Source organism: Carcharodon carcharias, chromosome 5 (assembly GCF_017639515.1).
Source record: "Carcharodon carcharias isolate sCarCar2 chromosome 5, sCarCar2.pri, whole genome shotgun sequence".
Taxonomy (NCBI): domain Eukaryota; kingdom Metazoa; phylum Chordata; class Chondrichthyes; order Lamniformes; family Lamnidae; genus Carcharodon; species Carcharodon carcharias.
The window spans coordinates 88,254,899-88,281,168 of record NC_054471.1 but is presented as its reverse complement, the minus strand read 5'-3'; the positions used below and the strand labels follow the sequence as shown (position 1 = coordinate 88,281,168).

At 43.2% G+C, this 26,270-nt stretch overlaps 1 protein-coding gene across 1 annotated transcript in view; it reads left to right on the top strand.

Moving 5' to 3' along the window:
* The window catches only part of rims1b (regulating synaptic membrane exocytosis 1b), a 688,681-nt gene that overhangs the window by 467,588 nt on the left and 194,823 nt on the right, over nucleotides 1-26,270 (top strand). The window contains exon 4 of the mRNA XM_041187360.1: nucleotides 14,567-14,895. Coding sequence (XP_041043294.1) covers nucleotides 14,567-14,895 — 329 coding nt within the window. The remainder of the gene's footprint in view (nucleotides 1-14,566; nucleotides 14,896-26,270) is intronic.

The following is a 26,270-nucleotide window of genomic DNA, read 5'->3' as shown; positions in this document are numbered from 1 at the left end:
CAGACTGGGAAGAATGTGAAGCATGTCAGGATCACTGTGAAGCAGAACGGGTGGAGTGTGAAGCACGGCAAGATCATTGTGAAGCAGACCAGTATTCAGCCCTGATCCATTGTCACTGTGCAGACTGATGAGCATTTGCAACCTGTTCAAATGGGCCTTGCGAGCCACAGTAAATCACGGCAAGAGCGATGCCATGTTCTTTGGGAACTGGTCTGACCCATCCTTTATTCCCTTCACCATCAGGTCAGACCGCCGGAAGGTGCTGGGGATGTGGTTCAGAGGTGCTGGGGCATGCGCAAAAAAAACTGGGAGATGTGTGTAGCCATGATAAAAGGAAAAACAACAATTGGGAGCAACACCATCTCTCCATTGCAGTTAAGAATCTGGTCATCAGGTGGGAGGTGTTCTGTTGTTGTATGTGGTGCAGTTCTGGCCCATAGCCTACTCCCACACTATCGTGATCAGCCAGGCCATCTTCTGCTATATCTGGAGATCAAAAATGGTCCATATCCAATAGGACATGATGTAAAACCTTCTAGATAAAGGTGATGAGCACCCACATCACTGTAATCTGATGGCCATCTGCATGTGTAGCTGCATCAAGCTGTCTGTAGACCATTGGTAGGGAAACACCAAGTGTCACTATGTGCTGAGGTCCTACCTGCCTGCAGTTTTGCGAAGAATGAGTCTGGCCAAGTCTGGCGAAGAATGAGTCTTAGCAACATGCTAAGGAACGCTCCATTCAGCTGGACTGTGCCATACCAGCTGTCCTTTGTAGAAAAAAATATCTTTGACCACACATTGATCTGCACTAATGTCCTCGAGGTCCTGTGGGAAAAGGACATGGTGGATCTTGTTGGATAGTCCCATGAACGACTGTCAAAGTCATTTGGCAGAATGCACCTTTGCCAGAGCTTTCAAACAAGCATCAAAACTAGCCTGATTGGTGGTGAGAAGGGCCCCCATCATGTCAGATCCTTCTTGCACACCTGAAGTCTCATCCCCTCTACACGATGCTGTGGGGGGGAAGAGACTGTTGTCCGCCTTCTTCTGGAACAGCCCTTTGAAAAGAAGGCCTGGGAAAGGATGCAGTGGTTTTTGTCGCAGTTCATCCTGAACAATTGCTTGATGTGGGACTCTATGCTCTACGGGCTGTTCCCAGGGACACACACCAAGATAAAATCAGCTGTGGCTGGAGGACCATCAACCCTTTAGTCTGCCAAAAACTTGCTCATCTTCTAGTGCAAAGAGTTGACCATAACCCTGTCCTGCAGACATTCCAAGGTCCAGGACTACGTGCTGAGGGCTGCTGTCAAGAGGCGACATGGGGAAAGGCTGCCAGCTAAGGCCTTTCAGCCAGAGTACACCGTGGGGCCGGAAACTAGGTAAAACTTGGGCTGTATGTTTGACACATAATAAATCTTTTAAACATTACCTGTAATTGTAAATGTAGACATTAACAAAGTATTGGAAGAAATGGATGTGTTTTGCACCTTTTGTAATGTCAAATTTGAACAGTCACGTGATGTACTTTATAAATTTTATGGATAAAGTATATTTCTGGAAAAAAAGAGAGAAAAAATGATCAAACTGTGACATCACAGCCGTGGGTTGATTGGCTAGTAAGCGTATTAACTTTGTTACCCTTTCTCTAAAGTTAGGGAATTCATCTAAGAAGCTGGAAAATTAAAAAGTCCATATTTTGAGGGGATAACAAGGGCAAAATAAAACATTTACTTCCCTATATTTCAGTGAAACAAGAAGAAACATAAGTAGCTGGTGAGCTTTCATTTTTTTTTAAGTAGTAAGTTTTATTACCTAATAGAGGAATAGCAGTGCAGCTCTGATCCCTGGAATGCACATCCTGCTCCATGTGTAAACTCCATATGCTACCCGTGTCCTTGATAACCATATGTGCCGCAAGTCTCATCGGCTGTAGCAGTTCAAACTCTGGGTTTTGGAGTTTGAGCAGCAGTTAGCATGATTGCAGTGCATTCTCAAGGTTGAGAGCTTTGTGGGTAGCACGTTTATGGATGTGGTCACCCTGTAGCTTAATAGTATGCAGGGAGAGAAGGAATGGGTAACCAGCATGTATCTAGGATCACCATGTGTAAGAAGTATTTCCAAGTCGAGCTCAGGATTTCTGAACTTGAGGAGCAGCTGGAGTGACTGCAGAGCATCAGGGAGGATAAGAATTTCCTGGATTATATGTTTCAGGAGGTAGTCACCCCACAGGCAGGAAGAGGTCAGGGTAGTTGGTGGGTGACCATCAGGAAGAGTGAGAAGAAGTGGCTAGCACATGGATCTTTGGGTGTGTGCCATTCTCAAACAGAAACTCAGAATTAGAGACTGCTAGGAATGATGGTAACTTGAAGGAGTGCAGCGCAGACAATGGCACCAATAGGCAAGGGACTGTATAGGAGGGAACAGCAAAGCCAGGAGACGTAGTTGTGACAGGAAATTCCATAATTAGGGGAAACAGACAAATATCTTTGTAGCTGTCATCGTGAGTCCTACATGGTGTGTTAACTCCCTGATACCAGGGTAGAGGACATCATGGAGCTGGTGCATATATTTTACAGGGGAAGGGGGTTAGGCAGAAGTTGTGGTGCACATTAGGCCCAAATTTTCCCTCCCCAAGTTGGGAACGCAGAGTCAGGAAGATTCCTAGCTGCTGTACCCTACTTCTCCAAAGAACTCTGGCAGCTTTAGACCTTTTCCTGAAGTCATTTTTTGGACATCCCAGTTATGAAAATTGGATGTGTTTGAAGGCAACTGAACTTTTACACAAGTAGCTGCCTCCATGAACCATGGAAATGCAAGCTACAATTGACCCATATTTTCCTGCCCCCCCTCCATCCCGACTGAGAATGTGTGGGTACCCAGATTGAGGATGGCACTTCCGGAATCAGGTTTCTGGCACCATTTTGACTAGGTCAGAGACCCTCTCCATTTTTACGAAAATTCAGGCCATTGATAAGGCAGAGATTGAAGGACAGGTTTTTAGGAGCTCGGAAGGAGGTGAAAAAGTGGGATTATTCTGGTGCCACATGCTAGCCAACATAGAAATAGGGAGGGTCAATGTATGGCTTAAATCATGATGCAGGAGGAAGGCTTCAAATTCTTGGGGTATGGGACCAGTTCTGGGGCAGGAGGCACCTATCCAAAACAGAGGGGTTGTACCTCGACACAGGACTGGGGCCAATGTCCTAGCAGGAGGTTCAATGGTATGGTAGGGGTGGAGGGGTGGGTTTATGCTAAATTAGCAGGGGGGGTGCGTGTACTGGCACATAGAAGTTAGAAAGAGTAATAAGGTGCATAAAGTGAGGGAGTTGGACAATACTATAGAAGGAAGTTGACAGGCAATATCAGTGCAGGCTTGGAGGGCCGAGGGGTCTGTTCCTATGCTGAATTTTCTGTTTTTTGAAGGAAGTAGTACTTTTTTAGATAGAAGCAGACTAAGAAGCTCTACGAGGAATACAAAGACAGGATTACAATACATTTATGTAAACACACAAAGTGAGGTGAATAAGGTTGGTGAGCTACAAGCAGAAACAATAGTATGGAAATAACAGAGATGTAGTTTAAAAATGTGATATACAATGACAGAAAGTGCTCTGAAAGATAGCGAAGGAAACAAGTGCAGTGCGGTTGCCGTACTGATTAGGGAAGAGATTGTTGTGTTGGAAAGAATAGTGTCCTTGAGGGTGCAAATGCAGAGTCCATTTGGTTAGAGCTGAGAAGCAAAAAATGTAAGATTGCCCTACAGTGGGTATTCATTTGGCCTCCAAATAGTGAGAGAGAGAGATATAAAAGAGCAAATATGCAGGATTATCACCAAGATGTATATAGAATAGTGTAGAATGGTGATACTGGGGGAATTTGATTACCCAAATATTGATTAACGCAATGTTAGAGTAATGGGTAAGGAGAGGGAGGAATTTATGAAATTTGTTCAGGAGAACTTCCTTGATCAGTATGTTCTCAGTCCAACCAGAAAGGAGGCAATGCTGGACCAAGTGGACTGTGGGAGAACATTTGGGTAATAATGATCATTGTATCATAAGATTTAGATTAGTAATGGAGAAGAGCAAGAATTTATCTAATATAGAACTTTTAAATTGGAAGAGGGCTGATTTCAATGGGATGAGAGGGATCTAGCCACGGTAAAATGGAACCAGAGAGTGACAAGTAAAACTGTACTGGAACAATGGGTCATCTTTAAAGAAGAGATATTTCAGGTACAGATTGGGCACATTCCAACAAGGATGAAAGATAAGGGACCCAAAAACAGGGCTTCTTTGGGTGATGAGGGAAAAAGCGATTATGATGAAACAAAAAAGAAAGGTGTATGATACATGTCAGGTGAATTCTTCAAGTGAGAATCAGGTCAGATATAATAGGCTGAGAGGGGAAGTGAAGAGGAAAATAAGACTGGCAAAGAGAGAGTATGAGAATTGAATGGCAGTCAACACAAAATGGAACCCAAAAATCTTCTAACGGCATGTAAATAGTAAATGGCTTAAAAGAGGTGGAGTGGGTCCTATTAAGGATGGCGAGGGTGATATATGCTTAGAGGCATAGGGCAAGGTGAGTATACTTACTGGGTTGTTTGTGTCAGTGCTTACTGAAGAGGAAGAGGACTCTGACAAAATATTGGTAGAAGCAGGGATGGTGCGAAAATCGAGAGGGAGGAGAGACTGGCTAAGCTTATGGTAGACAAGTCACCTGGTCCAGACAGCTTGCACCCCACATTACAAAAGGACCTGGGGAAGGAGATAGCAGAAGGGCTTGCCTTGGTCTTCTAAGCTTCCCTAGATACGGGGGAGGTGTTAGAGGATTGGAGAGTGGCAAATGTGACACCCTTATTCGAGAAATGGGGTGAGGATATTCTTAATAACAATAGGCCAGTTAGTTTAACATCAGTGGTGGGTAAAGATTTGGAATGCCTAATCAGGGAAAAAAAATTCAACAGGCAAGGAGGGATTTGAATTAATTAAGGAGAGCCAGCATGGATTTGTAAAAGGCAGATCGTGCTTGACAAATCTAATTAATTTTTTTGATGAAGTAACAGAGAAAGTTGATGAAGGGAATGCGATGGAAGTTGTCTGTATGTATTTTGAGAAAGTTTTTGACAAAGTACCACAGAAAAGACTGATTAACAAAATTCAGGCTCATGAAATAAGAGGGTCAGTGTCCATTGGATAAAAGAAACTTAGTTAAGGACAGAAAGCAGCGAGTCATGGTAAATGATTATTTTGCAGCCTGGAGGATGGTAGACAGTGGCGATCCACACGGGTCAGTGCTAGGACCACAGCATTTTTCCTAAATATGGAGTTGGGTTGTTTGGTTTGAAATGAGAAACAATAAAGGCAAAAAGTCACTTGCGGAAGTGGTGTACAGGCCTCCTAATTGTAATTACTCAGTAGAACAGAGTAATGGGAGCTTGTCAGAGAGGTACAGCGATAATCATGAGGAATTTTAATTAACAGACAGACTGGAAAAATCAGATAGGCAAAGGTAGCCTGGATGAGGAGTTCATTGAATGTTTTTAGGATAGTTTTTTGGAACAGCACCTTATGGAGCCAACCAGAGAGCAGACTATATACCAGAGACCTGGTACTTTGTAACAGGATGGGATTAATTTAATATAAATTGTAAAAATTTGAGGCCCCAGCACTGATCCCTGTGGCAAACCACTGTTACAACCTGCTAACCAGACAAAGACCCATTTATGCCTACTCTCTGTTTCCTGTCAGCTAGCCAATCTTCTATTCATGCCAAGATGTTAGCCCCTACACCATGAGCTTTTATTTTCTGCAATAGCCTTTGATGTGGCACCTGGTCAAATGCCTTCAAATCTAAATACATTACATCCACTGGTTCCCCTTTTTCCACAGCATATACTAATTCTTCAAAGAATTCCAATAAATTGGTTAAACATGATTTCCCTTTCACAAAACCATGTTGACTCTGCCCTTGATATTTTACAATTTGTGGAGGAATGGACAAGTGGAATGGTTGCTAAATTTGCTGACGACGCAAAGATAGGAAGGATAGCAAGTTGTGAAGAGGACGTAAAGAGGCTACAAGGTGACATAAATTCTGAGTGTGCAAAGATCTGGCAAATGGAGTTTAATGTATGCAAGTGTGAAATTGTCCATTTTGGCACTGTTATGGACCAGAGGGGGATTAACTTAAATGGCCCTGATTTCTCCACTCTCTACCCGTCTGTAAACAGAAAGATGTTTTTGATTTCTGATTTCCTCATTTATAAGTAGTGGCGTATTTCCCCCAACCCTTCAGTTTTGGAACTATCCAATCCTCTATCCCGAACCCCACATCAAACTCAAGATTAGATAAAATAAGAAGTTTGGTTTATTTTAAACACACAGAAAACACGGGAAAGGGTTTCGCAATGTCTGCTCCTTTTTGCATTCATACAATAAAAGAGGAATAAGGGAAAGAAAGGGCTTCAGGGCAAAGACCACATTAAAAATAAGAGTTATGGTTTCTCATGAGTCCAGAGTCCAGAATCAAAAGTCCAGTGGTGTATTCCTTCATAGGTTAGCAGGCTGAAACTGTTGCAAGGTGTTCCGACTTTTCAGAAGTGAAGACTTCCACAATGCAAGATGGTACATAGAGATGAATGAGTCTTGAAGACACAGACACAGACGGTCCAAGGTTCCAGTATTCACAATGCAGATGAGGACAAGGCCGTTGACCTGGACAGAGCTCTTCCTATGCTATCTGTTGGATGGTAAATTGGTAGACAGAGGCAGGCTGCTAGCCTGGAGTCCTGTTTCTCTTCAGAGGTCAAACGGGGACTGAAGCTAAAATTCAAGAGTTGTATAATTAAATGAATTCAAACAGCTCAAGTTTTGGCCATGTGACAGTGTGGTTTCAGACCAAGCTATTCAGCTAATGAGGTGCTTGGTTGAAAACCGTTGTGTTTTGGAGCAACTAACGCTGAGGCTATTAGCACAACATTGATGATTAAGCTCTATAGCTCTACCTTTGTCCATAGCTGGCTGGTACGGAGTTATCGTCAACAAATCCTTTGTGTTGACTTAGCTGGGATGTTTATACAAAGAAGCCACATTCCAGGATGATAAGGTAGTCTTTGTCCATTGGAACAGCTTAGAATCTTCCAGAAACCAGCATGTGATCTGCTGCAGCCATTTTTATCAGCCCAGCATTTGTTAATTTTGTAAAACAGAAAAAAATAATTTTATAGAGTAGCCAGGCTGATTTAGAGAGATATATATTTTTCTTCCTGTCTCCTGGACAGGATAGGCAGGAAGAATAAAAGGAAGCTTATTATCTAAATGGTGAGAGATTGCAGAGCCCTGAGATTCAGAGGCACATGGGCGTCCTAGGGCATGAATTGCAAAAGGCTAGTATGCAGGTACAGCAAGTAATTAGGAAAGCTAATAGAATGTTATTGTTTGTTGTGAGGGGAATACAAAAGTGGGAAGGCTACACTTCAGTTGTACAGGGCACTAGTGAGACCATATCTGAAGTACTGTGTACAGTAGTAGTCTCCTCATTTAAGAAAAGATGTGAATGCACTAGAAGCATTCATTACTAGACTAATACCAGCAATGGGTGGGTTGACTTGTGAGGAAAGTTTGGATAGGTTAGGCTTGTATCCACTGGAATTTAGAAGAGTAAGAGGCGACTTGATCGAAACCTTTAAGATCCTGAGGGGCCTTGACAGATTGGATGTGGAGATGATGTGGGAGAATCTAGAACTAGAGGTCATGGTTTAGAAATAAGGGGTTGCTCATTTAAGACAGAGTCGAGGAAATTTATTTTTTCTGAAGGTAGCGAGTGTTCAGAACTCTATTCCTCAAAAGGCAGTGGAAGCAGTGTCTTTGAATATTTTTAAGGCAGTGTAGATTCTTGATTAACAAGGGGTTGAAAGGTTATCAGGGGTAAGCAGGACATTCATGTTCGTATGTTTGTATAGATCTTAGAACACGGATAAGATTTCAAAATTTGCCAATGATATCAAACATTGAAGAGTGGCAGACAGTGAGAATGAAACAAACCACCTGCAACGGGACATAGATCGGCGAGCAGAATGGGCAGACAAGTGGCAGATGGAATTTAATAGAGCAGAGTGTGAGGTGATGCTTTTTGGCAGAAGGTAAAGGAAGAGGCAATAGACTTGGCATAATTGCAAAGAGTGTGCAGGGACAGAGGGTCCTGGGGCATGGTTCATGTGCATGGATCTTTGAAGGTGGAAGGACATATTGAGAGAGAGTGATCAGTGAACCATATGGGATCTTGGGATTCATAAATAGAGGCATCTAGTACAAAAGCATGGAACTGCTGAATTTTTATAAAGCTTTGGTTAGGCCCCAAGTGGAGTATTGTGTCCAGTTGTGGTCACCACATGTTAGGAAGTATGTGAGGATTCTTGAGTGTGTGCAGAGGAGATTTATCAGGGATGAGGGATTTTGCTTACAAAGTTAGGTTGAAAAGGCTGGGGTTGCTCACCTTGGAGCAAAGGAGATTGAAGTGGAGTTTGATAGAGATACAAGATTATGACTAGCTTGGATAAGGAGACAAGGAAAAACTATTCCCATTAAATGATAATACAAGGACTAGATGCCAGAGATTGAAGGTTTTGGGCAAGAGATGCAGGGGGAATATGGAGAAGAACCTTTTTACCCAGTGAGTGGTAATGACCTGGAACTCGCTGCCTATGAGGGTGGCGAATATGGAAACAATCAATGATTTCAAAAGAAAATTGGATGAAAATTTGAAGGAAATAAGCTTGCAGGGCTATGCGGATTAAGCAGGGGAATAAGACTGACTGAATTGCTCCACGGCAGTCAGCATGGACTCGAAAGGCTGAATTATCTCCCTCAGTGTCCTAAATGATCCCGTGATGGGGTAGTTGAGAAGGAACAAACAGGTAGTTCAAGAGACCTTGCGGCCCTTCTAATGCAGGAGTTCTCACTCTCCAACCAGTATTCAGCTCTGAATACTGATGAAAGTAATGGTTCATCAGGAGAGTGCAGCCAGGGCCAAGTTCATGGTACCACGAGTGGCTCAGCTGTACAGGGGGGCATGAAGAAGATTGAAAACCAATAGTGATAGAAGATTCAATAGTTAGAGGATCAGACAGGCATATCTGCAACCACAGACATGAATCCAGGATAGTACCAACAACATAGGTATAAAGCTAGAATTTAGGGAGCTAGCAAGCAGGACCTCAAAAGTAGTAATCTATGGATTACTCCCAGTACTACGTGCAGGTGAGTATAGGACAATAAAGCAGATGAATGTACGATTGGAGGGATGGTGCAGGAGAGAGGTCTTTAGACTCCTGGGTAATTGGGATCAGTTCTGGGGGAAATAGGACCTGTACAAGCCTGGCGGGTTGCACCTGAATAGAGTTGGGACCAAATTCCTTGCAGAGCGCTTTGCTAGTGCTATTGGAGAGGGTTTAAACTAAATTAACAGGGATGCGCAAACCAGGAGGTAACACTAGATAGGAATACCAAGGTGCACAGAGTATTGGGACAGATAAATAATACAAGATGTAGGAAATAGTAAGCTATTAGGTAGAAACAGAAATACCTGGAAAAACTCAGCAGGTCTGGCAGCATTGGCGGAGAAGAGTACAGTTGACGTTTCGAGTCCTCATGACCAAGTGTTTTTGTTTTGGATTTCCAGCATCCGCAGTTCTTTGCTTTTAAGCTATTAGGTAGATTCAACATAATAAGGAAAGTGGTGGTGATGTGGTACAGTTCACTCAAGGAGCCCAAGTTGCTGTAACAACTTTTTGTACTTTTTGTTTGTACACTGTACCCTTGAGCCATTGATAGTGATGATAGAGGCTCCAACTTTCTTTCAGTCACATGGCTAATGGGAACCTCTCCCACTCTTACCGCCTGCCATTGGCTTATGTTGGAAGGATTTGTAGGCTGCAAAAAATGATGTTGTGGTTATAACAGAGGCCTGGCTTAAAGAAAGGCAGGACTGGATGTTAAATGTTCCTGGGTACAAGGTGTTCACAAAAGATAGGATAGGAAGAAAAGGAGGAGGGGTGGTGGTAATGATTAAGGAGAGTATTACAGTGCTGGAGAGAGAGGATGTCCCAAAGGAGTCAAGGACAGAATCTATTTGACTAGAGTTAAGGAGCAAAAAGGGTGTGATTACATTGCTCAGTGTGGTCTATAGACCACCAACTAGTGTGAAAGATATCGAGGAACAAATATGCAGGGAAATTACAGAGAAGTGCAAGAGTTATAAAGTAGTTATAATGGGGGAATTTATAAACCTGAATATAGACCAGGATAGTAAAAGAATTCCTAGAGTGTGCTCAGGAGCATTTTTTACTGCAGTATGCTTCCAGTCCAATGAGAAAGGAAGCACTGTTGGTTCTTCGGAATGAGGTGGGACAAATAGATCAAGTGTCAGTAGGGGAACAGTTAGGGGACAGTGATCATTGTATGTTCAGGTTTAGGATAGCTATGGAAAAAGACGAGGAACAATCCAGAGTAAGAATAATTAACTGGGGGAAAGCCAACTTTAAGTGGGGTAAGAATGGATCTGGTCATTTGTTAAATTGGAATCAAAGATTAGCAGGTAAAACTGTAACTGAACAAAGGGCTGCCTTTAGAGAGGAGATAGTTTGGGTGCAGTCAAGTATGATTATGACAGAAGTCAGGTGGATAATAGAACTGAGAACCTGGCCAAATATAGAAGATTCGAAGGGGAATTGAAAGTGCAAATAGGAGAATCAAGGAGAGAGTATGCGAATACACTGGCAACTAACATACAAGGGAATCCAAAATTAATCTATAGGTAGGGATCAAAAATGGGATTTACATCTGGAGGCAGAGGTAATAGCTGAGATATTGAATTTGCATCAGTCGTAACCAAGGAAGAAGCTGCTGCCCAGGTCATGGTGCAGGAGGAGGTAGTTCAGGCACTTGAAGGATTTAAACTTAATAAGGATATTGGATAGACTGACTTAAAGTTGGTAAAGCACCAGAATTGGATGAGATGCATCGAAGGGTACTGAGGGCCATAATTTTCCAATCTTAGACTCAAGGGTGGTGCCAGAGGACTGGAGAATTGCAAAGAAATCCTATTGTTCAAGAAGTGTGTAAAGATAAGCCCAGCAACACACAAGCTGTCCATTTAACCCCAGTGGTGGTGAGGCTTCAAAAAATTATGATTAAGGACAAAGCTAATAGTCACTTGAGAAAATACGGCTTAATTAAGGAAGGCCAGAATAGATTTGTTAAGGGTAAAGGTAAATTTTGTTTAACTGACTTGTTTGACATTTAAGATAATTAGCAAAAGAAGTAATGGTGACGTGAGATAAAACTTTTTTGTATGGAGTGGTTAGGATTTGGAATGCAGTGCCTGAGACTGTGCTGGAGGCAGGTTCAATCGAGTAGTTAGGATTTAGAATGCACTGCCTGAGAGTGCTGGAGGCTGGGTCAATTGAAGCACTCAAGAGGCAATTGGATTATTATCTGAAAAGGAAGAATGTGCAGTGCTATGGGAAAAAGGCAGGGATGTGGATTAGGCAAATTACTCCTGCAGAGGATCAGCACAGACATGACAGGCCGAAAGGCCTCCTTCTGTGCTGGAACTATGCTGTGATTCTAGGATTTGATCCTGAGATGGGCCTCGGATGACGTATCCATTACGGTACCAAGACAACCTGTCTCCGTAACAGCCACCTGACTCTATCCCAGCCTCAGCTCATTTGCTGCTGAAAATCTCATTCACACCTGAGTTACCTGTAGACTTTGCAATGGTCAGCCTCACATCTACCACCCGAACAAACTTCATCTCAACCAAAACTCTGCTGCCCGTGTCCTAATTTATGCCAAGTTCCATTCACCCTTCACCACATGCACACTGACTCACACTGCCAATACTTCAATCTTAATATTCTCATCCTTATTTTCAAATCCCCCCATAGTCTCTTCCTTCCCAATCTCTGTAATCTCTTCCAGCCCTATAACCCTTTGCGCTCCTCCAGTTGTGGCCTCTTGTGCATCCCTGCTTTTCATCACTCGACCACTATAGTCTGTGCCTTCAGCTGCCTAGGCCCTAATCGCTGGAGTTCCCTTCTTAAATCTCTCTACCTCCTCTTGCCTCCTTTAAGATGCTCCTTAGAACCTACTTCTTTGAGCAAGCCTTTGGTAAACCATCCTAATAGGTAGCTTGGATCATAGTTATGTGAAATGCCTTGGGACATTTTGGTGCATTAATGGTAGTAGATAAATGGAAGTTGTTGTTGTTGTGTGACAGTGTAAGAGCACATAAATGCTATTAGTTATGAGAGTGAAATTGGTTTAATTTGTACTTTAATTTGTTGTGTCAGCTGTAACTCAGTTGGTAGCACTCTTGTCTCGATGTCAGATGGTTATGGGTTCAAGTCTCACTCCAGGATTTGGGTACAAATATCGAGGCTGACACTCTAGTGCAGTACTGAGGGAGAGCTGCACTGTCAGAAGTACCATGTTTCAGATGGATTATAACCAAGGCACTCTGTGCCCTCTCAGGTGGATGCAAATAAACTCCTGATGCTATTTTGAAGTAGAGCGGGGAAGTTACTCCTGGTGACCCAGCCAATGTTTATCCCTCTGTCACCACAAATCAGATTATCTGTTCATTATCACATTGCTGTTTGTGGGAGTTTGCTGTGTGCAAATTTGCTGCTGCATTTCCTACATTATAAAAGCAACTACACTTCCAAAGTACTTCATGAGCTTTAAAATACTTTGAGACATCAGGTGGTTATGGAAAGTGTTATATAAAGGCAAGATTTTCTCTACTGAGTGTTTCTAATTTGGATTTGGGGGGATTAATTTAAATCATGGATAGTCTAATACTGATTGTGTTTATATTTATGCTGCAGAAGGAATGTGTATTAAGTGGTAGTAACTAATATAAACAGTTCCTACAGAGTGAAGCAGATAAGTGACAGTCACTTCTAACCTTTGTGAGGTCATCCAGCCATCCCACGTTATACAGCTGGAGGAATGTAACTGATTTCCATTGGGTCCACTAATTCTAGGCCAGATTGTACTCAATATCGACACGTACAGGGTTTTCTTCAGTTTTAGGAAAATTGAAGTATTGAAGTCCACAGCCACCATCATCATCAGTGCAATACATTTAAGGGTGAACTATTGTTTTATTTTTATTGGTAGAAGGGCCACATTGCCCATAGAAGCATAGAAAATAGGAGCAGGAGTAGGCCATTCGGCCGTCTGAGCCTGCTCTGCCATTCATCATGATCACGGCTGATCATCCAACTCAATAACCTGCTCCCACTTTTTCCCCATATCCTTTGATCTTTTTTGCCCCAAGAGCTATATCTAACTCCTTCTTGAAAACATATAATGTTTTGGCCTCAACTACTTTCTGTGGTAGCGAATTCCACAGGCTCACCACCCTGGGTGAAGAAATTTCTCCTCATCTCAGTCCTAAATGGCCTATCCCGTATCCTCAGACTGTGACCCCTGGTTCTGGACTTCCCCACCATCGGGAACATCCTTCCTGCATCTACCCTATCTAGTCCTGTTAGAATTTTATAGGTTTCTATGACATCCCCCCTCATTCTTCTGAACTCCAGCAAATATAATCCTAATCGACTCAATCTCTCCTCATATGTCAGTCCCGCCATCCCAGGAATCAGTTGGGTAAACCTTTGCTGCACTCCTTCTATGGCAAGTACATCCTTCCTCAGATAAGGAGACCAAAACTGCACATAACATTCCAGGTGTGGTCTGACCAATTGCAGCAAGACATCCCTGTTCATGTACTTGAATCCTCTGGCTATGAAGGCCAACATACCATTTGCTTTCTTTACTACCTGCTGCACCTGCATGCTTACCTTCAGCGACTGGTGTACATCTCATTGTACATTCCCCTCTCTCAATTTATAGCCATCTGCCTTCCTGTTTTTGCAACCAAAATGGATAACCTCACATTTATCCACATTAAACTGTATCTGCTATGCATTTGTCCACTCACTCAGCTTGTCCAAATCACACTGAAACATCTCTTCATCCTCCTCACAGCTCACCCTCCCACCCAGCTTTGTGTCATCTGCAAATTTGGAGATATCACATTTAATTCTCTCATTCAAAAGGCTGTGGCAGAAAGAGCCGGAAAATTCACTACTCCCCGAGCCAGGGTGATGAGATGAACTGGAGCTCCCTAATTGCTGCTCCAGTTGAGACCAGCTCACACAGTGCAGACCAGAGATGAAACTGAGGGTATTCAGACCTCACACTGAACCAGCAACTTCACTCAGCCAAATATTATATTGTCATCATCGATAGCTACTTTTAATCAAATGCTTAAATGGAAAAAAAATTGAGATTAAAGTGAGAATACACATGGATCATCATCATGTTAACAGAAACCAATATTGAACCTGACAACTTGACTCCAGCATGCAGATTTAGAGTTGAGTTATTTTGTTGTGTAAAATGATAAGCAAGCAGACATTGAAGATTTTGGATGGAAGAATTGGAGGCCTGGTGAATTAATTCCTTTTCTTGTCTTTGACCAGGTAATGTGGGTATGCAATTTATGTCGTAAACAGCAGGAAATTCTCACAAAATCAGGAGCGTGGTTCTTTGGAAGTGGAACAGCACAGCCCCCCAACCAGGATGGGACCCTGAGTGACACAGCTACAGGGGCTGGTTCTGATGCACCCAGGGAAAAGAAAGCAAGACTGCAGGAGCGTTCACGATCCCAGACCCCTTTAAGTACAGCAGGAGCAACACAAGAGACTACACCACCCGACAAGACTCGGGTGTCTGAACTTACTTGGCAAGAAATGGGTTTTGAACAGAAGCAATCTTCAGCAAGATCTCGGAGCGAACCCCCGAGAGACAGGTAACCTGAATTGCTGTAAAACCGATTTATTTTCATGCTGGTTTGAAACTAAGTCAGTAAGATGTTACAGCTGGTGAGGTGTTTCAAAACTTTTTCTCTATGCCAAGTTGCTAGTCTTGAAATATGATTTTAACTTCTCCTTGGCCCTTCATTGCTATCAAAATTCTCTTACTTTTATGAATACCAAAGTTTGCCTTGAGGTTTTAGATCTTTTGCTAAGAAGGACATAACATGAACTCATAGAAATAAGGACCTTCAAGAATATATGAAACTATTTATTGATTTCAGTTATCCCTTACAGTAACTATGATTTAATAGTCCTTGCTTAAGAAACAACCTGTGACTGAATGTCACCTTAGGGATCATTTTTATCCCTGAGATTTTCTAACTCATTACAAGGCTACCATTTGATCATTAAATGCAACTTAATAGAATGTGGTGTGACCAATAGAAAATGGGTAATAGAGTCATTATGACACAGGAGATGGCAAAATAGCACATCCAGTCTTTGCCAGTTCACTGCAGAGCAATCCAGTCAGTCCCATTTCCTTGCTCGATCACCGTAGCTCTGCAAGTTTATTTCCTTCAAGAGCCCATCAAATTTCCTTTTGAAATCATTCATAATTTCCACTTCGACCATCCTCAGGTCATTATCACTCACTGCGTAAAAATGTTCTTTCCCACATTCCCCCTCACCTCTTGCCCAAAACCATAAATCTGTGCCCTTACGCCATCAGTTAATGGAAAAAGCATTTTTTTTGGTCTACCTTATCTAAACCTGTCATAATCTTGCACACCTCTATCACATCTCTCAATCTCCTTTGCTCTAAGGAGAATAAGCCTAGCTTCCCCAACCTAACCTTATAGCTAAAATTCCTAATCTCTGGAACCATTCTGGTAAATCTCCTCTGTGCACTCTCAAGGATCCTCACATCCTTCCTAAAGTGTAGTGACCAGAACTGAACACAATAATCTAGTTGTGGCCAAATCAGAACTTTATAAAGTACAACGTCCCCGCTTTTGTATTTAATACTGCTCTTCATAAGCCCAAGATCCAATATGCTCTGCAACTCACTCTCTCGATGCCTTGCGGCCTCCCAAGTGCTAAGCACAAGTACCCCCAGGTCATTCTCTGCCTGTACATTCTTTAGAACTGTGCCATTAAGCCTATATTGCCTCTCCCTATCTCTTCTGCCAAAATGAATCGCCTCACACTTATGTATATCAAATTCCATTTGCCACTTGTCTGCCCATTCTGCTAGCCTATCTATATCCTGTTGTAACAAAAACAAAAATAAAAATACTTGGAAAAATTCAGCAGGTCTGACAGCATCTGCGGAAAGGAATACAGTTAACGTTTCGAATCCGTATGACTCTTCAACAGAACTAAGGAAAAATAGAAGAGAGGTGAAATATAAGCTGGTTTAAGGGGGGCTGAGACAAGTAGAGCTGGATAGAGGGCCAGTGTTCGGTGGAGATTGCCAAAAGATGTCATAGACAAAAAGACAAAGAGGTGTTGATGGTGGTGATATTAGCTGAGAAATGTGCTAATAGGTGACATTAAGTGTAGAAAGCAGGACGAGGTGTCAACACCTCTTTGTCCTTTTGTCTATGACATCTTTTGGCAATCTCTACCTATCACTGGCCCTCTATCCAACTCTACTTGTCCGACCCCCACCACCTTAAACCAGCTTATATTTCACCTCTCTTCTATTTTTCCTTAGTTCTGTTGAAGAGTCATACGGACTTGAAGCGTTAACTGTGTTCCTCTCCGCAGATGCTGTCAGACCTGCTGAGTTTTTCCAGGTATTTTTATTTTTGTTTTGGATTTCCAGCATTTGCAGTTTTTTGCTTTTATGTCCTGTTGTAGTCGATTAGTACCAATCTCACTTTTTGCTACTTCTCCAAGAATGGAATAATTGGAAAATTTTGAAATTTTACTCTGTATTCCAATAACCAAGTTATTTAAATGTATCAAAAAAAAACAGTGGTCCGAGTACAGGTGTGGGGGGGCACCACTGACTGCCATCCTCCTGTCTGAAAAACAACCATTTCCAACAACTCGCTGTTTACTGTCCTTAAGCCAATTTCCTATCCTAGCTGACACTGACTCTCTTATTCCATGAATCTCAACTTTATTAACCAGCCTTTACTGCGGTACTTTGTCAAACACTTACTTTAAAATTTTTTTCATTCATGGCATTTGGCCTTCATTGGCTAGGCCAGCATTTATTGCCCATCCCTAGTAGCCCTTGAGAAGGTGGTGGTGAGCTGCCTTCTTGAACCGCTGCAGTCCATGTGGTGTAGGTACACCCACAGTGCTGTTCGGAAGGGAGTTCCAGGATTTTGACGCAGCGGCAGTGAAGGAATGGTGATATATTCCCAAGTCAGGATGGTGAGTGACTTGGATGGAATTTCAAGTTAGCAGTGTTCCCATGTACCTGCTGCTCTTGTCCCTCTATATGGTAGTGGTTGTGGGTTTGGAAGGTGCTGTCCAAGAAGCCTTGGTGAATTCCTGCAGTGTATCTTGTCGATGGTACACACTGCTGCTACTGTGCGTCAGTTGTGAAGGGAGTGAACGTTTGTGGATGTGATGCCAAAGAACTGGTCTGCTTTGCCCTGGATGGTCTCAACTGTCTTGAGTGTTGTGGTAGCCGCACTCAACCAGGCAAGTGGGGAATATTCCATCACACTCCTGACTTGTGCTTTTTAGATGGTGGGCAGGCTTTGGGGAGTCAGGAGGTGAGTTAATCATTGCAGTATCCCTAGCCTCTGATCTGCTCTTGTAGCCACATTATTTAAATAGCTAGTCCAGTTCAGTTTCTGGTCAATGGTAACCCCCTGGATATTGATAGTGGGGGATTCAGTGATGGTACTGCCATTGAATGTCAAGGGGTGATGGTTGGATTCTCTCTTGTTGGAGATGGTCATTGCCTGAAACTTGTGTGGCACAAATGTTACTTGCTACTTGTATCTGAGGAGTGGCGAATGGTGCTGAACATTGTACAATCATCAGTGAAAATCCCCACTTCTGACCTTATGATTGAGGGAAGGTCATTGATCAAGCAGCTGATGATGGTTGGGCCTAGGACACTATACTGAGGAACTCCTGCAGTGATGTCCTGAAGTTGAGATGACTGATGCCCAACAACCACAACCATCTTCCTTTTTGTGCTAGGTATGACTCCAACTGGCAGAGAGTTTTCCACCTTATTCCAAGATTGGCTTGGTGGTTAACAGTGAGTTTGAGTGTCTTGGGCTACAGGAAGATATAGATGGGATGGTCAAATGAGCAGATAAGTGGCAGATGGAATTTAACCCTGAAAAGTGTGAGGTGATGCACTTTGGAAGGAGTAATTTGACAAGGAAGTATTCAATGAATGGCATGGCACTAGGAAGTTCTGAGGATGGTGTGTGTGTCCATAGATCTCTGAAGGTAGAGGGGCATGTCCGTGGGGTGGTGAAAAAGGCATATGGGACACTTGCCTTTATCAATTGAGGCATAGATTACAAAAGTAGGGAGATTATGTTGGAGTTGTATAGAACCTTGGTGAGGCCATAGCTGGAGTACTGTGTGCAGTTCTGGTCGTCACATTATAGGAAGGATGTGATTTCACTGGAGGGGGTGCAGACGAGATTCACCAGGATGTTGCTTGGGATGAAACATTTAAGTTATAAAGAGAGGTTGGATAGACTTGGGTTGTTTTCATTGGAGCAGAAGGGCGACCTGATCGAGGTGTACAAGATTATGAGGGGCATGGACAGGGTGGATAGGGAGCAGTTGTTCCCCTTAGTTGAAGGGTCAGTCACGAGGGGGCACAAGTTCAAGGTGAGGGGCAGGAAGTTTAGGGGGGATGTGAGGAAAAGCTTTTTTACCCAGAGGGTGGTGATGGTCTGGAATGCGCATCCTGGGAGGGTGTTGGAGGCTGGTTGCCTCACATCCTTTAAAAAATAGCTGGATGAGCATATCATAACATACAAGGCTATGGACCAAGTGCTGGTAAACGGGATTAGTTAGGTAGGTCAGGTGTTTTTCACGTGTCGGTGCGGACTCCATTGGCCGAACGGCCTCTTCTGCACTGTGAGATTCTAGATTCTGTACTTCCCATTGACTCTAGTTTTGCTAGGACTCCTTGATGCCACACTCAGTCAAATGCAGCCTTGATGTCAAGGGCAGTCACTCTCACCTCACCTTGGGAGTTCAGTTCTTCTGTCCATGTTTGGACCAAGGCTCGAATGAAGTCAGGAGCTGAGTGGCTCTGGTGGAATCCAAACTGGGTGTCAGGTTATTGCTAAGCAAGTGCCACTTGAAAATACTATTGATGACCCCTTCTATTACTTTATGGTTGATCGAAAGTAGACTGTTGGGGTGGTAAATGGCTGGGTTGGATTTATCCTTTTTGTGTACAGCACATATTTGGCCAATTTACCATATTCCCGTGTAGATGATAGTGTTGTAAAACAAAAACAGAATTACCTGGGAAAACTCAGCAGGTCTGGCAGCATCGGCGGAGAAGAAAAGAGTTGACGTTTCGAGTCCTCATGACCCTTCGACAGAACTTGAGTTCGAGTCCAGGAAAGAGCTGAAATATAAGCTGGTTTAAGGTGTGTGTGTGGGGGGCGGAGAGATAGAGAGACAGAGAGGTGGAGGGGGTTGGTGTGGTTGTAGCGACAAACAAGCAGTGATAGAAGCAGAATATCAAAAGATGTCAACAACAATAGTACAATAGAACACATAGGTGTTAAAGATAAAGTTGGTGATATTATCTAAACGAATGTGCTAATTAAGAATGGATGGTAGGGCACTCAAGGTATAGCTCTAGTGGGTTTTTTTTTTTTTATTTTATATAATGGAAATAGGTGGGAAAAGGAAAATCTTTATAATTTATTGGGAAAAAAAAAAAAGAGAAGGGGGAAACAGAAAGGGGGTGGGGATGGGGGAGGGGACTCACGACCTAAAGTTGTTGAATTCAATATTCAGTCCGGAAGGCTGTAAAGTCCCTAGTCGGAAGATGAGGTGTTGTTCCTCCAGTTTGCGTTGGGCTTCACTGGAACAATGCAGCAAGCCAAGGACAGACATGTGGGCAAGAGAGCAGGGTGGAGTGTTAAAATGGCAAGCGACAGGGAGGTTTGGGTCATTCTTGCGGACAGACCGCAGGTGTTCTGCAAACACCTGCGGTCTGTCCGCAAGAATGACCCAAACCTCCCTGTCGCTTGCCATTTTAACACTCCACCCTGCTCTCTTGCCCACATGTCTGTCCTTGGCTTGCTGCATTGTTCCAGTGAAGCCCAACGCAAACTGGAGGAACAACACCTCATCTTCCGACTAGGGACTTTACAGCCTTCCGGACTGAATATTGAATTCAACAACTTTAGGTCGTGAGTCCCCTCCCCCATCCCCACCCCCTTTCTGTTTCCCCCTTCTCTTTTTTTTTTTTTCCCAATAAATTATAAAGATTTTCCTTTTCCCACCTATTTCCATTATATAAAATAAAAAAAAAAAAAAAACCCACTAGAGCTATACCTTGAGTGCCCTACCATCCATTCTTAATTAGCACATTCGTTTAGATAATATCACCAACTTTATCTTTAACACCTATGTGTTCTATTGTACTATTGTTGTTGACATCTTTTGATATTCTGCTTCTATCACTGCTTGTTTGTCGCTACAACCACACCAACCCCCTCCACCTCTCTGTCTCTCTATCTCTCCGCCCCCCACACACACACCTTAAACCAGCTTATATTTCAGCTCTTTCCTGGACTCGAACTCAAGTTCTGTCGAAGGGTCATGAGGACTCGAAACGTCAACTCTTTTCTTCTCCGCCGATGCTGCCAGACCTGCTGAGTTTTCCCAGGTAATTCTGTTTTTGTTTTGGATTTCCAGCATCCGCAGTTTTTTTGTTTTTATGATAGTGTTGTAGTTGTACTGGAACAGCTTGGCTATGGATGCGACAAGTTCTGAAACACAAGTCTTCAGTACTATTGCCGGAATATTCGCACTATTCAGTGCCTTCAGCCGTTTCTTAATATCACTTGGAATGAATTGAATTGGTTGAAGACAGACATCTGTGATGCTGGGGACCTCAGGAGGAGGCCAAGATGGATCATCCACTCAGCACTTCTGCCTGAAGATTGGAGCAAATGCTTCAATATTATCTTTTGCACTGATCTGCTGGGCTGCTCCATCATTAAGGATGGGGGTATTTGTGGAGCCTCTTCCTGCAGTGAGTTGTTTAATTGTCCACCACCATTCACGACTGGATGTGGCAGGACTGCAGAGATGAGATCTGACCCGTTGACTGTGGAATTGCTTAGCTCCGTCTATCACTTTCTGCTTACGCTGCTCAGGCAGCTGGAGACACTTACTACACATGTCATTTCCCCCAAAACACATGGGGCGGAATTTTCTGCCTGTCGGACTGGTGGGCCCGACCCAATCTCCGGCAGGCAGGGAGACAATCCCCGCCAGCAAAGCAGGCCCCCTGCCATTTTACGTGGACGGGCCAATCTGGCGGGAAGCGCTATGTGCTTCCTGTGCAGGCGGGGGGGATTCCCCAAAAGCGAGTGTGCTCTTTTGTGCATGAGCACGAAAGAGCACACATCTCCCTGAGGCTAAGTGCAGCCTCAGGGAGATCGCTTACACTTTGAAAAAGATTAAAAATAGAAAAAAAAAATCCTTAATATGTGAATGTCACCTGAGATGGGACATGTTCATAAATTACATTAAAACTTTATTAAACTTTTCAGAACCCAGCATGAAACCTCATCCCGTCGATGGATGAGGTTTCATGTTTTTTCTATTTGCCTTTGGGGCTCCTGGCCTGCTCACCAACCTTAAGGTTGGATGGGCAGGTCCTTTAATTGTTTAAATGATCCTGTCAATGGCCTCAATTGGCTATTGACAGGTTGGTGGGCGCATAGCTAATTTTGCTGTGGCCCCACCTTCCTGAAAATTTAAATGAGGTGGGATGACATCGAGGGTTCCGCCCAACGTCTTCCCGCGTCATTTTATGCGTCAGCGAGCGGGCCCCACCCCCTGCTCACCAACAGCAAAATCCAGCCCATGAAGTGTCTGGAAGTTTCCACGTGGTACAGGAATTGCAAGTGTGATCTAAAAATGATCTCCTCTCCCTCTTTTAGAATCTAGTTAGTACCTATTTTCAAGTACATATTTCAACACAGCTGATAATGTGAAGGATATTATCCTTACTTTTCATAGTTTTTTAAATGGTTCCCATATGATCATGAAGGAAAATTGGAGAAAAATAGCTGTTTTTGCCTCCTGGCGTTTGTTTTGACTCAATATTCTGAGTACCATTAAGCACAGTAAAGAACTGTACTGTGTGCAATGAGCACATTTATTTATTAAAGAGAGAAAGATGACTCAGTTTTATTGACTTGGACCTTTTATCACACGGAAAGTATTTTAAAAGTATAGTTTAGGTGTATCGAACATAACTCATTCTCAGGTTTTTAATGCTGAATTGACTTCTTGCAGGCTTTCCTGTATACTCTACTTCAAACCAATAGACATTGAGTTGCAAACAATGTTAACCACATCATTTTTTGTGTACAAAATTAATATTTTCTGTTTAATTAAGAAAAGGGGACAAACCCCATTTTGCAGGACACCCTCAAGACTCAAGAAAGGTCAGAGGTGAGATACATCAAGAAGTAATATTGAAGTGACAAAGAGCTTGCAATTTCAAAGATTATAGATACTAGGGTCGATATAGGAAGAGGAAAAAGTTTTCAAAAACCTTTTGGAGAAATATGTTTTTTTGAGGTCAGCTGTGGGGATTTAGGGAACTGTTTTCTAGTAAGCAGGAGCATGGCAACTAAAATACCGACCAAAATGTTGCCAGGGAGGAGGATGTTCAGAGGTGTACATGCAGTTCAGAGAAGGTTTACTAAACTAATTGGGTGGGTTGTCTTATGAGGGAAAGTTGGACAGGTTAGGCTCGTATCCACAGGAGTTCGGGGGACTTGATTGAAACATAAGATCCTGAGGGGTCTTGACAGGGTGAATGTGGAGAAGATGTTTCCTCTTGTGGGAGAACCTAGAACCAGGGGTCACTAATTGAAAATAAGGGGTCTCCCATTTCAGACAGGGATGAGAAGAATTTTTTTCTCTCAGAGGGTGGCGAGTCTTTGGAACTCTCTTCCTCAAAAGGCTTTTTGAGTATTTTTAAGGCAGAGGTGGTTAGGTGCTTGATAAACGAGAGAGTGACAGGTTATCAGGGTAGGCAGGAATGTGAAGTTGAGGTTAAAATCAGATCGGCCATAACCTTATGGAATGTGGAGCAGGCTCGAGGGGCCGAGTGGCCTACTCCTGCTCCTAATGCATATGTTAGTATGTATGTATGGAGAACGAGGGGGAAAGTGTCAAAAGAATAAAATTTGTTGAAATACTGAGAAAAGCGGAATTGGAGAAACTTGGGCTGAGCACTGAATGGGTGTCATATCGGCAATGTATGTGTGACTCCTGCCTTTGTGCTAGGTGTCCTGTTGTTGTAGCTCGCCAGCTTTCTACTGCTGAAAAATCATTAGGATGCTCCCCACAGTCAGCTGGCAGGCAAGGTGGGGCACCTGAAAATATTTTGAAGGACTGGAGAAGGACTTCTGGGCCAGAAATTTACATTCGGCCTGTGGGCGTGCACCCAACATGCACGGACGTAATGTGACGCGTGATGACAGGCATGCATCCTGACGTCATCCCGCACTTGCGCAATATTTTGTTCAGCGGGTGCGCACCGGAGTTGGCTGCATGCCCACCGATAATTGAAAGACCCATTAAGGCCGTTAACGAGCTAATTCACTTGAAATTTACACCGCCCGTCCAACCTGATGGTTGGCGGGCAGGTGAAAAGGCCAAGCGGCCTTTACATTTTTAAGGAAAACTCATCCACGAGTAGGATGAGGTTTTCTAAAGCTAATACAAATGAAATAAAACCTTTATTTTGAAATTAAAAACATGACCCATTTCATGTGACACATGAGGGGACATGTTTCATTAAACTTTTACTGTCTTTATTTTTTTTTAAAAAGCACTTCAATCTCCCTGAGGCAACTCTGTGCCTCAGGGAGATTGAAGCACTCTTTGGCAGGCAACTGCGCAGTAGGCCTGCTCTCCTTCCTCCCCCTGCCCACACAGGTAGTGCTCAGCGCTGCCGCTTGCGATCCACACTGGGCGGGCCTTAATTGGTCTGCTTCACGACCGCCCTCTCCCGCTCCTGCCGAGCCCGGGAAAAATTCTGGCCCTGTTCGTTCAATGGGACAACTGAGAACTTTCAAACTCTGAGAACTGTATATCAACTCCCCAGCTTTAGGGGAATGGAAGAGAACAATGAGGGGAGAAAACCTAAAAAGAAGATTTAAAATGTGAATATATAGGGCAGAATTTTGCCCTAGGTTGGCGGGCGGGCAGCCGAACTCTGCCACCAAAGTGGGCCATGCCGCCATTTTAAGTGGGCGGGCCAATTAAGGCCCATCCAGCGGCCTGCCCGACAGGAAGCACTATGCGCTTCCTGTGCGGGGGAAGGGGATTCCCCATCTGTCAAAGTGCCCTATTTCACACATGCACACAAAAGAGTGCACTGCTCCCTGAGACTAAGTGCTGTCTCAGGGAGATCACTGACAGTGCTTTAAAGTCTCAAAATAGAAAAATAAAAAAATATTAACATGTCCCCCTTATGTGACAATGTCACATGAGATGGACATGTTACTAAAGCTCACATAAAGTTTATTTAAGATTTTTAAAACGGACATGAAACCTCATCCCGTCAGTGGGGCTCCTGGCCTGTCCGCCAGCCTTAATTATCTTGTCAATGGCCTCAATTGACCATTGACAGGTCGGCGGGCGAACAGCTGATTTCGCTGTCTGGCCGCCTTCCTGAACATTTAAATGGGGTGGAGTGACATTGGGGGTTCTTCCCGATGTCATTCCGTGTCATTTTCCCGTCGGCAAGGGGCCCCGCCCCCAAATTGCTGATGGGAAAATTCAGGCCATAATTTATATGGGCAAATGCTAATGCTGATGTAAGTTTTAAATCACAAATCGGTACCAGAGTTGCACAATGGAAATTAAACCTATTTGACGTTGCATGTCAGGGAAGCAAATGTAAGGTTCTCATTAATCCCAAGGAGAAATCTCATTGTGGATTTATAATAGATGATTACATAAGAGTTGAACAACCTTTCCAGCTTTATGAGGTTATGGTCTGTAATCTGTCAATTCAAAACGTTTCTTCACATTGAGTTCACTTTTTTAATGCAAAAAAATGCAGCTGTTGTTCTTTCCCTGAGATTTAACAAACATGACAACAAATTGATTCTCATTTGGTTAATGAAACTCATGTAAATATATTAGATAGCTTTCCAGTTCTCTGAAAGGCTTCTATAAGATTACAGTTAACATTTAGAATGGCCCTTCTCAGCTGAAAGACTGTCACGTTGATACTACTATCACCATTGCTCCTCTGAACTTCCCCATCTTTCTTTTGAGTCTCATTCTCACTTCAGCCTTTGATTCATCTCAACCACTAACAACAAGTTGCATTTATATAGCACCCTTAACTTTAGTGAAACACACAAAATTATGAATTAGGAGCAGGAATAGGCCACTCGGCCCCTCGAGCTTGCTCCGCCATTCAATAAGATCATGGCAGATCTGAATGCATCCTCAACCCCACATTCCTACCTAACCTCAATAACCTTTCACCCCCTTGTTAATCAAAAATGTATCGACCTCTGCCTTTAAAATATTCAAAATCACTGCTTCCATTGCCTTTTGAGGAAGAGGGTTCCAGAGACACATAACCCCCTGAGTAATTATTTTTTTCCTCGTCTCTGTCTTAAATGGGAGACCACTTATCTTTAAACAGTGACCGCCAGTTCTAGATTCTCCCACAAGAGGAAACAGCCTCTCCACGTTCATCCTTCAATACACCTCAGGATCTCAAAGGTTTCAATTAAGTTATCTCTTCTAAGTTCCAGTGCATACAAGCCTAACCTGCCCAACTTTTCCTCATAATACAACCCACCCGTTCCTGTTATTACTCCAGTAAACTTTTTCTGAACTGCTTCTAACACATTTCCGTCTTTCTTTAAATAAGGGGACTAGTACTGAACACAATACTCCAGATGTGGTCTCACCAATGCCCTATATAACTGAAGCATAACCTCCCTAATTTTGTAATCAATTCCCCTCACAATGAATGATAACATTCTATTAGCTTTCCTAATTACCTGCTGTATCTGCAAACTAACCTTTTGTGAATCATGCACTCGGACATCCAGATCCCTCTGCACCTCAGAGCTCTGCAACCTCTCACTAGTTAGATAACAAGCTTCCTTTTTATTCTTCCTGCCAA